This window comes from Coregonus lavaretus (genome assembly GCF_964263955.1).
Source record: "Coregonus lavaretus genome assembly, chromosome: 27".
NCBI lineage: Eukaryota > Metazoa > Chordata > Actinopteri > Salmoniformes > Salmonidae > Coregonus > Coregonus lavaretus.
In genome coordinates this window covers 41,915,915-41,932,752 of record NC_140014.1, presented here as the reverse complement: position 1 = coordinate 41,932,752, position 16,838 = coordinate 41,915,915, and the positions used below count along the sequence as shown (strand labels likewise).

The window sequence follows — 16,838 nt, the reverse complement described above, 5'->3', positions numbered from 1 at the left end:
CAGTGGAGAGGGGAACCGGCCCGGCAGAGACAGCAAGGGCTGTTCGTTGCTCCAGCCTTTCCGTTCACCTTCACACTCCTGGGCCAGACTACACTCAATCATATGACCTACTGAAGAGATAAGTCTTCAGTAAAGACTTAAAGGTTGAGACCGAGTCTGCGTCTCTCACATGGGTAGGCAGACTGTTCCATAGAAATGGAGATCTATAGGAGAAAGCCCTGCCTCCCGCTGTTTGCTTAGAAATTCTAGGGACAATTAGGAGGCCTGCGTCTTGTGACCGTAGCGTACGTATTGGTATGTACGGCAGGACCAACTCGGAAAGATAGGTAGGAGCAAGCCCATGTAACGCTTTATAGGTTAACAGTAAAACCTTGAAATCAGCCCTTGCCTTAACAGGAAGCCAGTGTAGGGAAGCTAGCACTGGAGTAATATGATCAAATTTCTTGGTTCTAGTCAGGATTCTAGCAGCCGTATTTAGCACTAACTGAAGTTTATTTAGTGCTTTATCCGGGTAGCCGGAAAATAGAGCATTGCAGTAGTCTAATCTAGAAGTAACAAATGCATGGATTAATTTTTCTGCATCATTTTTGGACAGAAAATTTCTGATTTTTGCAATGTTACGTAGATGGAAAAAAGCTGTCCTTGAAACAGTCTTGATATGTTCGTCAAAAGAGAGATCAGGGTCAAGAGTAACGCCTAGGTCCTTCACAGTTTTATTTGAGACGACTTTACAACCATCAAGATGAATTGTCAGATTTAACAGAAGATCTCTTTGTTTCTTGGGACCTAGAACAAGCATCTCTGTTTTGTCCGAGTTTAAAAGTAAAAAGTTTTCAGCCATCCACTTCCTTATGTCTGAAACACAGGCTTCTAGCGAGGGCAATTTTGGGGCTTCACCATGCTTCATTGAAATGTACAGCTGTGTGTCATCCGCATAGCAGTGAAAGTTAACATTATGTTTTCGAATAACATCCCCAAGAGGTAAAATATATAGTGAAAACAATAGTGGTCCTAAAACGGAACCTTGAGGAACACCGAAATGTACAGTTGATTTGTCGGAGGACAGACCATTCACAGAGACAAACTGATATCTTTCCGACAGGTAGGATCTAAACCAGGCCAGAACTTGTCCGTGTAGACCAATTTGGGTTTCCAGTCTCTCCAAAAGAATGTGGTGATCGATGGTGTCAAAGGCAGCACTAAGGTCTAGTAGCACGAGGACAGATGCAGAGCCTCGGTCTGACGCCATTAAAAGGTCATTTACCACCTTCACAAGTGCAGTCTCAGTGCTATAAACCTTTTCTTATAATAGTTTTCTATGGGAGGAAAACGCAACGTGTTATTAAACGTGTTTGCGTTCATATTCTGGGCTCATCTGATGTTTTGTACATAGTATACTTTATTAATATGATATTTACAGAGTTTGGTCTTTTAATAACACTGTCTTAGTACATTAAAGAACGTTAAGCGTTTTTCACGAAAGCGTTTTAGAATGTCCATATAATAGCAGTTCAAAAATCCATATTTTTGTAAGCATGAACCAGCAAGGGAGACGTGCGTTTGTCTCGTTGATACAGTAAATATGCAGCAGCTAGCTAGTAAGTTACGGTACATCCGATAAGGTGCGTAGCATTCTTTCAAAACTTACCTTTCTTTGTGCAACTTCAGGTGTCGAACAAAGTTGGACGTTGTGGCAGCTCCGTCTGTAATCTTCGATCCGCATGTTTTGCAGATTGCAACTCGTTTTTTGTCGACTACCTCGTAATTTTTATAGCCAAACCAAACTATCTTCGGTATCATTTTGACAACTGGCGCGTTGTTGCTTGATGTGCTTCATTGGTTGTCTTGCAATGTGCCTGCTTAGATGCTGTCGAATCAAAACAACGTGGGACTACAGTGATTGGATAACGTGCAGGCAGCGCGCGCTCTCTGTATGCATACAGGTGGATGGTGCACATTTTTTTCACAGATGCAGATAAACGGAGAGCGGCGCGGCCGTGTGAAAATTTTTTCCCCCAGTTTTCATGGGAAGTAGCAAGTCTTCTCGAGTCATAAGGCGCAAGTCCAAGTGAAGTCACGAGTCATTGATGTTAAAGTCCAAGTCGAGTTGCAAGTCTTTGTACATTTTGTCGAGTCGAGTCTGAAGTCATCAAATTCATGACTCGAGTCTGACTCGAGTCCAAGTCACATGACTCGAGTCCACACCTCTGCCAGTTAGTGACACAAAAACTGAAGGAGATCTGAGCAGGAACAGAAAAAGACACACAACTCACAGCTGAGTCATACAGGATGGATGGCCTGAGGAAAGTCATACAGGATGGATGGCCTGAGGAAAGTCATACAGGATGGATGGCCTGAGGAAAGTCATACAGGATGGATGGCCTGAGGAAAGTCATACAGGATGGATGGCCTGAGGAAAGTCATACAGGATGGATGGCCTGAGGAAAGTCATACAGGATGGATGGCCTGAGGAAAGTCATACAGGATGGATGGCCTGAGGAAAGTCATACAGGATGGATGGCCTGAGGACAGTCATACAGGATGGATGGCCTAATGAAAGTCATACAGGATGGATGGCCTGAGGACAGTCATACAGGATGGATGGCCTAATGAAAGTCATATAGGATGGATGGCCTGAGGGAAGTCATACTGTGTTCTGTAGTTTCTTGCTTCGAGCGCAGCGCAGAGAAGGTTGACTGAGGTATATGGTTCACAATGGGCTAACAGTTAGCAAAGGGAAGTGGAAAGAAAAAATGATGAAGTGGATTCTGAATATAATGGCGGTAGAATCAAGGAGAATTGGAATATTGTCCAAAAGAATGGAAAACGGAACAAAGCAGAGTACAGTGATGAGAATGTCCCTTCTTATCTTGTAGGAGTACGGTTTGTTAATAAGGAACAACTGATCGGATTACTTATCTTGAGTAATCCATTTGAGATATCCAAACTGGTGGAGAGAGTGCTGGGTAGAGTGAAGGGCTGTGAGGATCACGAGAGGCGGGCTGGTTTTGATTTTTTTGTGCTTCTGCGGATCAGAAGAAACGTGTGTTGAGTCTCACCCGATTTGATAAGTTTTAAGTTTCGTGTGTGTCTCTTAGGAACAGCGCACCCCTCAAAGGGGTTATATCTGGCGTCTCGTCGGAAGTCAATGTTGAAAAGATGAAAAATATTCCTGGAGTGATTGATGCACGTCGGATGAATCGTGTGGTAAATGAAGAAAAAGTGAAGAGTTTATCAGTTCTTTCGTTTTTTGATATGGAGTCTCTCCCTACTCAAGTGCAGTTGGGGTATATTAACTACAGAGTCAGAGCATCTATCCCAAGACCAATGCAGTGTGATCACTGTAAAGCTTTTGGTCATGTTTCAAGTGTTTGCAGAAGGGAGAAGCCGAGATGTCCAAGTTGTGGAAAATATCATTTAATGTGTTATAAAAGTGATGAAAAAGTGTAAATGTTGCAATTGTGGTGGGAACCATGAAGCCACGTCTTTTGAATGCCCCGACAAGGGTGAAAGAAAATGAGGTGGCCAAAGTCAGGGTTGTACAGAGCATTTTCTATGCAGCAGTGGTTAAAAGGGTTTGAATGGTGGTGGATAGGCCTTCACTGCAGGCTGCAGGGGTTGCCTTTTACCAAGATGATCCTGCCATTTTAAAGGTTAAGAAGGTGGACTTTGTGGCCTTTATCGCAATGGTGATTAATGGCACTGCCAAGGTGGCGATTAGGTCCAGGAAGATAGAAATCATTGTGGATGAGGCGTAGCGGTTCCTGGGGGCTGAAAGATTTCTCAGCGAAGGAGTTACATGGAATATTGTCACAAGCCGTACCACCCTCTCAGGACATAGAGCCTGAGAAGAGAGATATGGAGAAGTAAAAGAAGGAAGAAATTGGAGTTTTGTTTGTTTTTTAGCAATGTACTATTTTTATTAGGGTGGAGTAAGTTAGGATCACTATTAAGTATAGATTTATTTTTTATTTTATTTATTTTGTGGTTTCAAACCGTCCAGTTGGTGGCGGCAATACAACTTTTGGGATGTAGTCCGCCATAAAACCCACAGAAGAAGGAGAAGAAGAAAACCCAGAAGAAGAAGTTTCTCGCTTCAGTCTGGGAGGCAACCGGTGACAGATTTCTGAGCTAACTATCGGCCAACAAGGCGACACAAAAATGGCGTTCACATTCGCGGCCTTTTGTTACATGCTTGCGCTATTGCTTACGGCCGCTCTAATTTTCTTCGCCATTTGGCATGTAAGTAGCTATATTGGTATCATGAATCAAACAGTATGACTTGAAAGATAATGATGTAGCTAGGTAATATAGATAACCGACGTTTCGCAATGAACCAGTTGCAAACAGACTTGTCATCCGCGTTAGCTAGCTTAACTAACCAAGAATGAATGGCACCACCCCATCCGTGTTGTTTGACCGAAAAGACCGAGTCATTTGTTCCCATTCGCTATCAAAATATCTGGCCTTCCTTTCTAGACAAACATTTCGTTAAACTCCGAATTTAAACGTTAGCCAGCTAGTTAGCTAACTAGACAGACATCCGGTAACGTTACCATTTAGCTAGCTCTGGTGTTATCCGTTTATACTAGCTAGGTAGCTAACTATACTGAACAAAAATATAAACGCAACAATTAACGATTTGAATGAGTGACAGTTCATATAAGGAAATCACTCAATTGAAATACTATTATTAGGCCCTAATCTATGGATTTTCACACGACCCAGCCGATCAGAATGAGTTTTTCCATACGAAGGGCTTTATTGTACCAGCCATTGTTGTAGTCAAGTTAGTACCTGAGGACATTGTAAAAAAAAACAACAGTAACTACTAAAGTATTTTGGGGATATGTATTCTCTACGAAAGACAACAGCTGTTCATGTTTCCCTCACTGCATATGGCCATTGGCTATGACATTTGCAATCTGCAGCCTTTTTGTTTTTGTTAAATGATACAGTTGTTATTTTTAGTATTTAAAAGAAATTTAAAAAAATGTTTAGGGGGTAGATCAGCTTTAACATTGCAGATAGATTGTAACTTCCATCAATGTAATTGTCTGCATCACTTCCAATCTCCCATATTTTTTTTGCATATACACTAACAGTCAAAAGTTGACACACCTACTCATTCAAGGTTTTTTCTATATTTTTACTATTTTCTACATTGTAGCATAATAGTGAAGAGTGCTAGCTGTGCCACTAGAGATCCTGGTTCGTATCCAGGCTCTGTCGTAGCCGGCCGCGACCGGGAGACCCATGGGGCGGCGCACAATTGGCCCAGCGTCGTCCAGGGTAGGGGAGGGAATGGCCGGCAGGGGATGTAGCTCAGTTGGTAGAGCATGGCGTTTGCAACGCCAGGGTTGTGGGTTCGATAAAATAATGTATGTGCTAACTGTAAGTCGCTCTGGATAAGAGCGTCTGCTAAATGAATAAAAAAAAATAGAAAAATCAAAACTATGAAATAACACATGGAATCATGTAGTAACCAAAATATATTTTATATTTGAGATACTTCAAAGTAGCCACCCTTTGCCTTGATGACAGCTTTGCACACTCTTGGCATTCTCTCAACCAGCTTCATGAGGTAGTCACCTGGAATGCATTTCAATTAACAGGCGTGCCTTGTGTAAAGTTCATTTGTGGAATTTCTTTCCTCCTTAATGCGTTTGAGCCAATCAGTTGTGTTGTGACAAGATACAGAAGATAGCCCTATTTGGTAAAATACCAAGTCCATATTATGGCAAGAACAGCTCAAAGAAGCAAAGAGAAACGACAGTCCATCATTACTTTAAGACATGAAGGTCAATCAATACGGAAAATTTCTTCAAATGCAGTTGCAAAAATCATGAAGCGCTATGATGAAACTGGTTCTCATAAGGACCGCCACAGGAATGGAAGACCCAGATTTACCTCTGCTTCAGAGGATAAGTTCATTAGAGTTACCAGCCTCGGAAATTGTAGCCCAAATAAATGCTTCAGAGTTGAAGTCACAGACACATCTCAACATCAACTGTTCAGTGGAGACTGTGAATCAGGCCTTCATGGACGAATTGCTGCAAAGATATGAAGAGACCTGCTTTGGCCAAGAAACACGAGCAATAGACATTAGACCGGTGGAAATGTGTCCTTTGGTCTGGAGTCCAAATTGGGGATTTTTGGTTCCAACCGCCGTGTCTTTGTGAGATGCGGTGTGGGTGAACGGATCTCCGCATGTGTAGTTCCCACCGTAAAGCATGGAGGAGGAGGTGTTATGGTGTGAGGGTGCTTTGCTGGTGACACTGTCTGTGATTTATTTAGAATTCAAGGTACACTTAACCAGCATGGCTACCACAGCATTCCGCAGTGATACGCCATCCCATCTGGTTTGGGCTTAGTGGGACTATCATTTATTTTTCAACAGGACAATGACCCAACAAAGGGCTATTTTACCTAGTTGGAGTAAACTAGTGAAAACAATGCTTAGGCCTCTACTTCCAGCTTATACATACTATATACATTTTATGTAGTTCTATTTTGTTTGTTTTTACTCCTGAACTTCCTCTACCCTTTGTCATACAAGAATGGGGAAGAAGTAATTTACTTACACATGCATACATTCTCTCTTTCTCTCCAGATAATTGCATTTGATGAACTGAAGACCGATTACAAGAATCCCATAGACCAATGTAACACATTAAATCCGGTAAGTAAAGACTTAATGGTTGCAGGTGACGTCTTTCTCCTTGCTGCTTTGACTGCATGCTGATCTGCTTTCTATAATATGTGTAGTCAGGATGGATGAGGATGCGGCCTAGTAGTCAGGATGGATGAGGTTACGGCCTAGTAGTCAGGATGGATGAGGTTACGGCCTAGTAGTCAGGATGGATGAGGTTACGGCCTAGTAGTCAGGATGGATGAGGATACAGCCTAGTAGTCAGGATGGATGAGGATACGGCCTAGTAGTCAGGATGGATGAGGTTACGGCCTAGTAGTCAGGATGGATGAGGATACGGCCTAGTAGTCAGGATGGATGAGGATACGGCCTAGTAGTCAGGATGGATGAGGATACGGCCTAGTAGTCAGGATGGATGAGGATACGGCCTAGTAGTCAGGATGGATGAGGATACGGCCTAGTAGTCAGGATGGATGAGGATACGGCCTAGTAGTCAGGATGGATGAGGATACGGCCTAGTAGTCAGGATGGATGAGGATACGGCCTAGTAGTCAGGATGGATGAGGATACGGCCTAGTAGTCAGGATGGATGAGGATACGGCCTAGTAGTCAGGATGGATGAGGATACGGCCTAGTAGTCAGGATGGATGAGGATACGGCCTAGTAGTCAGGATGGATGAGGATACGGCCTAGTAGTCAGGATGGATGAGGATACGGCCTAGTAGTCAGGATGGATGAGGATACGGCCTATTAGTCAGGATGGATGAGGATACGGCCTATTAGTCAGGATGGATGAGGATACGGCCTAGTAGTCAGGATGGATGAGGATACGGCCTATTAGTCAGGATGGGTGAGGATACGGCCTATTAGTCAGGATGGGTGAGGATACGGCCTAGTAGTCAGGATGGGTGAGGATACGGCCTAGTAGTCAGGATGGGTGAGGATACGGCCTATTAGTCAGGATGGGTGAGGATACGGCCTAGTAGTCAGGATGGGTGAGGATACGGCCTAGTAGTCAGGATGGGTGAGGATACGGCCTAGTAGTCAGGATGGGTGAGGATACGGCCTAGTAGTCAGGATGGGTGAGGATACGGCCTAGTAGTCAGGATGGGTGAGGATACGGCCTAGTAGTCAGGATGGGTGAGGATACGGCCTAGTAGTCAGGATGGGTGAGGATACGGCCTAGTAGTCAGGATGGGTGAGGATACGGCCTAGTAGTCAGGATGGGTGAGGATACGGCCTAGTAGTCAGGATGGGTGAGGATACGGCCTAGTAGTCAGGATGGGTGAGGATACGGCCTAGTAGTCAGGATGGGTGAGGATACGGCCTAGTAGTCAGGATGGATGAGGATACGGCCTAGTAGTCAGGATGGATGAGGATACGGCCTAGTAGTCAGGATGGATGAGGATACGGCCTAGTAGTCAGGATGGATGAGGATACGGCCTAGTAGTCAGGATGGATGAGGATACGGCCTAGTAGTCAGGATGGATGAGGATACGGCCTAGTAGTCAGGATGGATGAGGATACATCCTAGTAGTCAGGATGGATGAGGATACGGCCTAGTAGTCAGGATGGATGAGGATACGGCCTAGTAGTCAGGATGGATGAGGATACGGCCTAGTAGTCAGGATGGATGAGGTTACGGCCTAGTAGTCAGGATGGATGAGGATACGGCCTAGTAGTCAGGATGGATGAGGTTACGGCCTAGTAGTCAGGATGGATGAGGTTACGGCCTAGTAGTCAGGATGGATGAGGATACGGCCTAGTAGTCAGGATGGATGAGGATACGGCCTAGTAGTCAGGATGGATGAGGATACATCCTAGTAGTCAGGATGGATGAGGATACATCCTAGTAGTCAGGATGGATGAGGATACGGCCTAGTAGTCAGGATGGATGAGGATACGGCCTAGTAGTCAGGATGGATGAGGTTACGGCCTAGTAGTCAGGATGGATGAGGTTACGGCCTAGTAGTCAGGATGGATGAGGTTACGGCCTAGTAGTCAGGATGGATGAGGTTACGGCCTAGTAGTCAGGATGGATGAGGTTACGGCCTAGTAGTCAGGATGGATGAGGATACGGCCTAGTAGTCAGGATGGATGAGGATACGGCCTAGTAGTCATGATGGATGAGGATACGGCCTAGTAGTCAGGATGGATGAGGATACGGCCTAGTAGTCAGGATGGATGAGGATACGGCCTAGTAGTCAGGATGGATGAGGATACGGCCTAGTAGTCAGGATGGATGAGGATACGGCCTAGTAGTCAGGATGGATGAGGATACGGCCTAGTAGTCAGGATGGATGAGGATACGGCCTAGTAGTCAGGATGGATGAGGTTACGGCCTAGTAGTCACACTAAGGATGGATTTCTCTGCTGCACTGTTATGATGAATTATAACCTGACTGTTATTAATCTATAGTGATCTTGTCAGTTGTCAAAATCTAATCATTTTTTTTCTAATCTGCTTTTTTTTATCTACCATTTGTAACGGCATAAAGACAGTTGAAAAGGTCAAAAAGATTAAAAGAGTCAAAATTGCATTGAAGGTTTGTACCAATCTTCGATATAAAATGGCCGTTTCGGTCTCCAGTCTGTCATTCTGCACGGGGGGAGTGTTTGCAAACGTCTTTTCAGTCAACGAATGGTGCCGTCATTGGACTAATTTACAGCAGGGTTATTGATTCAAGCCTCACCTTTCTGTGCTTATTGGTATAGAAATGACTGGGCATTACCGACCAGGCTCTATGCAGTTTTATAGGATGTCTCGTCCAAGACCTTTAGACCTCGACCCAGTCTAACATTGACTAACATTCTCAAGAGTTGAGTCCAATGAGGAAGTTAAGTTAAAATGTCAGATTACATTTCTCTTTTCATGATCTTTCTTACGTAACCCAACGACTACATGCCTGAAATGGAAAAACGGTTATGTGCACAACGTCTCAATGTCACTACGTTGCATTGCTTCCTGTGTGTTCCTTGTGTATCGCCCATTTCCCCCATGAGAGATAGACCCTTTAACATTTTGTAGAGTACAGTAGCTTATAGGGTAGACTTAGTTTCAACCAGTTGTAACCAGACTGCTAATGTTTCCGTGTATGTAGAGGGCTCTCGACTTCATTTGCTTTCAGTTTTTCATTTCGTACTCTCTTTTGAAACATCCAAAGTGTAATGAAAGGGGTGAAGATAAAACATTTTAAAGAGGAACCTCTTTTGGTTCAAGCTGGGCTGAAAAGTGTTTGGGTACCCTCTTATTCCAAACATTAAGGGAGCGTCCCATAGAGCTCTGGTCAAAAGTAGTGCACTATATATAGGGAATAGGGTGCTATTTGGGATGGAGGCTAAGCGGGGGTGGTCTTGGTCAGTAGGCAGTATAGCTAGTTATTTATATTACACAGGAAGCTGGTTCATCAAAAACATTTGGGTTGTGAAGAGACACACGGACGTAGGTATCAACACGTGCAGAATGTTAACTGAAAAGACTTGCAAATGCTCAGAACATGCATGACAACCTACCCTTTTGTTTGTATATAGTGTTGTGATGAGCGTACACTTGTAATATCCCTAATGTAAACATTTAACGATTTATTTATGCACTAATAGTTACCCGCCATACCTAGGGTTTACTATAAAGACTATTATATAATACCGTCTTTTCCCAAGGAGAGATTTTATTAAGTAAACATTTTTGAAGTAGGGCCTAGATTTGAGTTGTGAGAATAATACACTAGGCTTCCTATAATACAATACTTAAAGAGTGTTCTAGTCTCTGACAGTTAATCGTGGGATTTTGTGAGGACAGACGGGAGGCTCTTTTTAAACCAGGAGTTTATGGGATTAAATGACACATTTAACTGTGGGTCTCAGGACTGGTTAATCCGTGTTTTTGTGTTCCCGTCGCCTGGACTATTCAACCGTAGTGTTGTACCACAACCCTACTGCCTTTTCTACGGCTTAAAAGGCAGCCGGTGTAAGAATCAATTTTAAGGTAACAAAATAATGTAATGCTGTAAAACGTTGAGTATTTTCTCTCAAATTGCTTTCTAGACTAGTGTTTTTTTAAGAGTCGTTTGCAAACACGACTGTAGATTTGACTTTGGCTCAACCTTTTTATATTAACACCTGGGGTTCGGAACAGAGAATCTTAACACCCTCCAAGCTCAGCATTTTTTTTTTTTAGAGATCACTGATTGGATAGTGAAGACATTAGGAGGAGTTACCTTTACATAAAAGCATCGATTAATCTAGGCATAGTGCACCTCCCAAATGGCACCCTGTGCACTATGTATTACACTACCTTTGTCCAGGACGATTTAGACCAGAGACCTATGGGCCCTGGTTAAAAGTAGGGAACTACATAGGGAGTAGGGTGCCATTTTGAGACACAATCCTACTTTTTATTTCTGTTCAAGATGGGCGTAGCACACTTGCAGTTTTTGTAAATTTACGGTTTAACCTTGGTTTGCCAAATTTGCCCTAAATGGTTTGGGTCAATGTTCAGTTCTCTGCTATGGACATCATATTTGGGTGCATCCCAGCTGGCACCCTATTCCCTATATAGTGCACTATATTATTATTATTATTATTATTATTATTATTATTATAGTGTTTTGAATAAGGGAATAGGCTGCAACGTCACCGTGGAAACAACACACCGGTTAATGGGTTACACAGCCTGCAAGCATGTAGGCCGATTTTGTTTTCAATAACTGTTAATAAGCCTATTCGATTCCATGCAGGCTTTCGTTCATTAGACATACACAGGCCATGTAAAGTGTAAACGTGTGCGGCTGGCCAAGGTTTGAGTAGCCTACAAAATAAACGTAGTCTATCTTTGCAGCCTATATTTGATTCTAAGGAAGTCCCTCCCTATGGTACTCGTAACTTGAATGCGCCTCGAAAGGAATATTTATCTCGCATAGAACGCACAACCAAGCCGACGAGGTAAATGGATCAGCTATTCTACTATGGGGGTTTTCAGATTTTTCTATTCATTACTTGTTTTGTTTGCAGAGAAAGTAAATGGTTATTTTTTTTTGGGGGGGGGGGGGGGGGGGGGGGGGGGGGGGGGGGGGGGGGGGGGGGCGCGGCTGCAATGATTTTGCCTTCGCACAGCGCCACGGCTAAATGACTTCAGCGGAAACACTGGTGCACTACTTTTGAGCAGGGCTCATAGGGGAATAGGGCTCCATTTGGGAAGCAGACATGCATCGTGCTCTAGTCTAGTGTAACGTGACATCTGGCTTTCACATGTTTCAGTGTAGCAGTGCTGAAACCCACCACGTCCTCCACCTACCTCCCCCCATCCTCTCCATCTGTGGGCTGTGGTGGGTCATCACCCCTCTTGATTGAATGCATGTCTTCCATGTAGTGATCCCATCTGGGCCCCACCCCCCCACCTCAACACAAGCCTACACCGGATGACGTCACAGTAGCCCTGTCCTGCCCTACTACGGGACAGACGGAATCAGAGGGCCCGTCCCAAATGGCACCCTGTTCCCTACGTAGTGCACTACTTTACATCAGAGCCCTATGGGCCCCTGGTCAAAAGTAGTGCACTTTTATAAGGTGACATTTGGGATGCAGACACAGACTGCTCTTCACACACCGCATGGTCTCCCCCCTGCCTCAGTGCGTTTGACCCTTGACCTCTAACCCGGTCTGTGGTAACCAGGAAGTGGGACGGAACGGTACCACTGTGTTGCAACACGTGCTGACGTTGGAATAGGATGATCCATTGCACACTGTTTACTAGGGCTGATCAGTCCCAAATGGCACCCTGTTTACTATATAGTGCACTACTTTTGACCAGGACCCGTAGGGCTCTGATGTAAAGTAGTGCACTATATAGTGAATACATTTACAACATTTAGCAGGTGACGGAGACTAGTTGTGGCTGTGTGATTTCCCCCGAGCCCTCCCGGTGTCATTTCTCTGGTCAAACCTATGAAATGATGTGTTGCCCATCGTATGTCTCTTGACGGTGCATGACGATGGAGTGAGTCGTGGCATGTATCCCAAATGGCACCCTATTCCCTATATAGTGCACTACTTTTGGCCAGGCTCTGGTCAAAAGTAGTGCACTATATAGGGAATAGGGTGCCATTTGGGACGCATTCACGGCATAGCTACAGCCCTGTAATAGTCTGCTGCCCTGGCTGCTGCTAATGTTATAGAAGCTGCCGTCTAGTAGTGGTTATAGAAGCTGCCGTCTAGTAGTGTTATAGAAGCTGCCGTCTAGTAGTAGTTATAGAAGCTGCCGTCTAGTAGGGTTATAGAAGCTGCCGTCTAGTAGTGGTTATAGAAGCTGCCGTCTAGTAGTGGTTATAGAAGCTGCCGTCTAGTAGTGGTTATAGAAGCTGCCGTCTAGTAGTGGTTATAGAAGCTGCCGTCTAGTAGTGGTTATAGAAGCTGCCGTCTAGTAGTAGTGGTTATAGAAGCTGCCGTCTAGTAGTAGTGGTTATAGAAGCTGCCGTCTAGTAGTGGTTATAGAAGCTGCCGTCTAGTAGTGGTTATAGAAGCTGCCGTCTAGTAGTGGTTATAGAAGCTGCCGTCTAGTAGTGTTATAGAAGCTGCCGTCTAGTAGTGGTTATAGAAGCTGCCGTCTAGTAGTGGTTAGAGAAGCTGCCGTCTAGTAGTGGTTATAGAAGCTGCCGTCTAGTAGTGGTTATAGAAGCTGCCGTCTAGTAGTGGTTATAGAAGCTGCCGTCTAGTAGTGGTTATAGAAGCTGCCGTCTAGTAGTGGTTATAGAAGCTGCCGTCTAGTAGTGGTTATAGAAGCTGCCGTCTAGTAGTGGTTATAGAAGCTGCCGTCTTGAACTGTCGCATGTCAAAGGAATGTCTTAACAGTTTAGGTCTAAATTGTTCTGTTAGTCCCAATGTCTATTTCATTCATTTTCATGGTATCCTCTGTACTTTAACATTTTGTTGTACAAAGGCAACGATCATTCTATGACCAACACAACATGCAAGTCTTGCATACATTTTGAGAAGTCTCTAATTTTATATTGTATTCTACTGTATCTGTTTCCTGCATAGCAGTCAGTACATTTCATTATACCCTGGGACATTTCCGTTGAGTCAATTTTAGTTTAGTACATTTCAGTGTATTTTTTTCTTGTGAGGTCTGAGGCAGCCGTCAGGTGACATCTTGTTGAAATGACTCCCTCGGTATAAGGCTGCTGATGTGTCTGTTTTACATGCTCCTCCCAGCTGGTGCTCCCGGAGTATCTCATCCATGTGTTCTTCTGCGTGATGTTCCTGTGTGCTGCGGAGTGGCTCACCCTGGGCCTCAACATGCCACTGCTGGCCTACCACGTCTGGAGGTACGTTCAAGGGGTTTTATTTGTCACTTTAAACTATAAACTCATGCCATTTTGTTTCCCCCAGTGAAAACGGTACAGTAAACAAACGCTTACACACTCACACATGCATTCTCTGTTCACATTCTAACCCTTATATATTTCTGCTGCAACGTTGACCTTCCAATGGCAATTTTCATGATTTGTTGAAAACAATATAATGAATCTCAGCCTGGATGACTGATTAAAAAAAAAAAAAAATGTAATTGACTTAACCATGCTGACTACAGCTAAAGGTATCATGTTTTCAATCAGGTTTGTGAGCAAATGTGTCCTGTTTCTTATAAATAAGCATAAATGTTTCAATGTTTTTGTAGGTTTACAAGTAAATGTTTGTTTCTTTGCAGGCACATACTCTTCACTTTTAACAGATTCAAACCCTGTGGACCTTTTTAAATAGTTCTGCTGCTATGTATCAACACGTTTCCTGGTTAATCATTTGTTGAAACACACGTGCTGACTTCCATGTCATGTGTCTCTGCAGGTATATGAGCAGGCCGGTGATGAGTGGTCCAGGACTCTATGATCCGACTACAATCATGAACGCTGACGTCCTGGCCTACTGTCAAAAGGAGGGCTGGTGCAAACTGGCCTTCTACCTCCTCTCCTTCTTCTACTATCTCTATGGGTATGGTATTATCTCTACCTCCTCTCCTTCTACTATCTCTATGGGTATGGTATTATCTCTACCTCCTCTCCTTCTACTATCTCTATGGGTATGTTATTATCTCTGGGTATGTAGTAATAACTGATCTGCCTTAAAGGCTGAGTTTTGTTTTTGGGCTCATGTGAATGTGAATGAATGTTACACCGTTTCAATAACGTGTTTCCTCCTAAAGTGTTCTTTTATTTACAGGATGATCTACGTGTTGGTGAGCTCTTAGACAGGTCAGAGAAGAAGAGAGGAAAGGACTGCATGTAGGAGATAAAACACTGGTTTTAGTGGCCGGAGGAGAAGCTGAAGTGGGACCTGCAGCGAAGACCAACCATTCACCACTCAGTGATTTTCAAGATGGCTGCAGTTTCAAGAGGCAGGATTGACTCGACCCCAACGCAGTGCAGAGCGCCATTACTATACTGAAACATTTCTCCCTTTTTTTTTTTTCTTTTTCTTTAATGAATATCGTCTGTCCTCTCGTTCATCGTTCTACAGTCCCAACACTAAATGTTTGAGAGGAAGAACGACAGACTTGGGACTCTTATTCATTTCTATTATCTTGTCATTATTTGAAGCTTTTAAACATTTGAATTTAAATAATGTTTGACTTTTTCTCTTCTTTTTTTTTTGCCCCTCCCTACTTTTGACTGTTTACAAATTAGAACAGATTCAGAGCTGTCTACTTATTATGAACTAACACTTAATTTACTATTAGGACATTTTGGATGTGAATTAGATGCCAGGCTTTTAAAATGTATTTTAAGGTATGCAATGGGGGTTATCGTAATTACATAGATAAATCATTTTCTTGCCCAGACACATTGAAAACTTGAACTTACCTAAAATGGGTTTAAAGGGTTGAATACATGATTAGTAATATCTTGATCACCTGATGGAAAAATGTGTTGCACAGACGGGGACAATCAGTAGGGTTGTCGTAAACTATTTGATACTTTCTGAACTTTCGTTAGACTTTTATAGCCCTTTAGTCATACATACTCGCTTTAAGGGGTGTTTTTTCCTTTTCAGTAGATGCTAATAGGCTATTTGTGTGAAGCTACAGAAATCCTAAGAAGAGATTTCCGTAATGTGATCATGAAACGTTGCTTACGAGGAATATCTGTTATCATTGAACCTGTTATGAGCTCAAAGAAAAACAACCAACAACTCCATAATGTCCCGTTAGTTCCCCCCCCCCCCCCCATCTTTATTGCATTGTTTTTTTTTTAACGAAAATATTTGGTTTAAATTGTACACGTGCCCCTCCAGCATGATTTTATTTATTTATTCTAGATAGAGAATGTTAATCATCTCCCCAGATGTTTCACTCCAGTTTACATTACGACCTAAAATGGATGTTGCTGGAGCAGTGATGTTTTTATTTTCTCCGACTACTTGCAGATTTATCAGGATTTTATCAGATTGTCCTTTTTTTGTTTTATATTTCCAAATGCAAGATTGTGGGACGACCAAAATATCAAGAATGTTGTTGTCCCCAAGTGTTTTCTGTATTTGCCAGTTTTCCCACCCTGTAAAATCATCAGGGTGGTTGGCATGTTTGTTATACGTGTGTTTGGCTTTAATGTCAATGTGTTCATAGTAGAGTAGCTCATTTTCACCCAGTCACAACTAGTGAATGAAAAACTTGAGTTGTGAATCCAAATAAACCTACCCCACTATACTCTCTACCAGATTGGTTTCATTTTCCAATGACGCAGCTAGGGCTAACATAGTAATGTTGTGTTTTTATATAGAGCTGTTGAAGCTCACGCCCCCCAGAACACAAGTCCTCCTGGATAGAAACACCACTTTATTAATACATTTCAGTCATTTAGCAGACGCTCTTATCCAGAGCAACTTACAGTTGTGAGCGCATACATTTTCGTACTACAAAGGATCAAGGAGTTAGCCAGCTAACTGAAATAACTTTAGTTTATATATATTTTTTAATGAGCTTGAAATAGGCATGGTCTAACAACTTATAAACACATTGAAGTTTAGCTTAATGAACCAGAAATCAGTTATTTCTGGTTTATCAAAGTTAGCTGGCTAATTCATTGATCCTGCTTTGTAGTATACCCCTTTGGAATCCTTAATGGTGAAACTGCAACACTTTTCCCATCTGACGCGCAATAGAACAGCAGAATATATATATATACAGCAAAAAAAA

General features: G+C 43.1%; 1 protein-coding gene across 1 annotated transcript; it reads left to right on the top strand.

The window, feature by feature from the left end:
• The first annotated feature begins 4,077 nt into the window (after window positions 1-4,077).
• Window positions 4,078-16,356, top strand: LOC311102933 (protein cornichon homolog 1). The gene is made up of 5 exons (XM_084144425.1): window positions 4,078-4,242; window positions 6,614-6,682; window positions 13,862-13,974; window positions 14,495-14,638; window positions 14,867-16,356. The coding sequence occupies exons 1-5, from the start codon at window positions 4,162-4,164 to the stop codon at window positions 14,892-14,894; spliced, it is 435 nt and encodes a 144-aa protein (XP_084000551.1). The 5' UTR covers window positions 4,078-4,161; the 3' UTR covers window positions 14,895-16,356.
• Window positions 16,357-16,838: the final 482 nt, after the last annotated feature.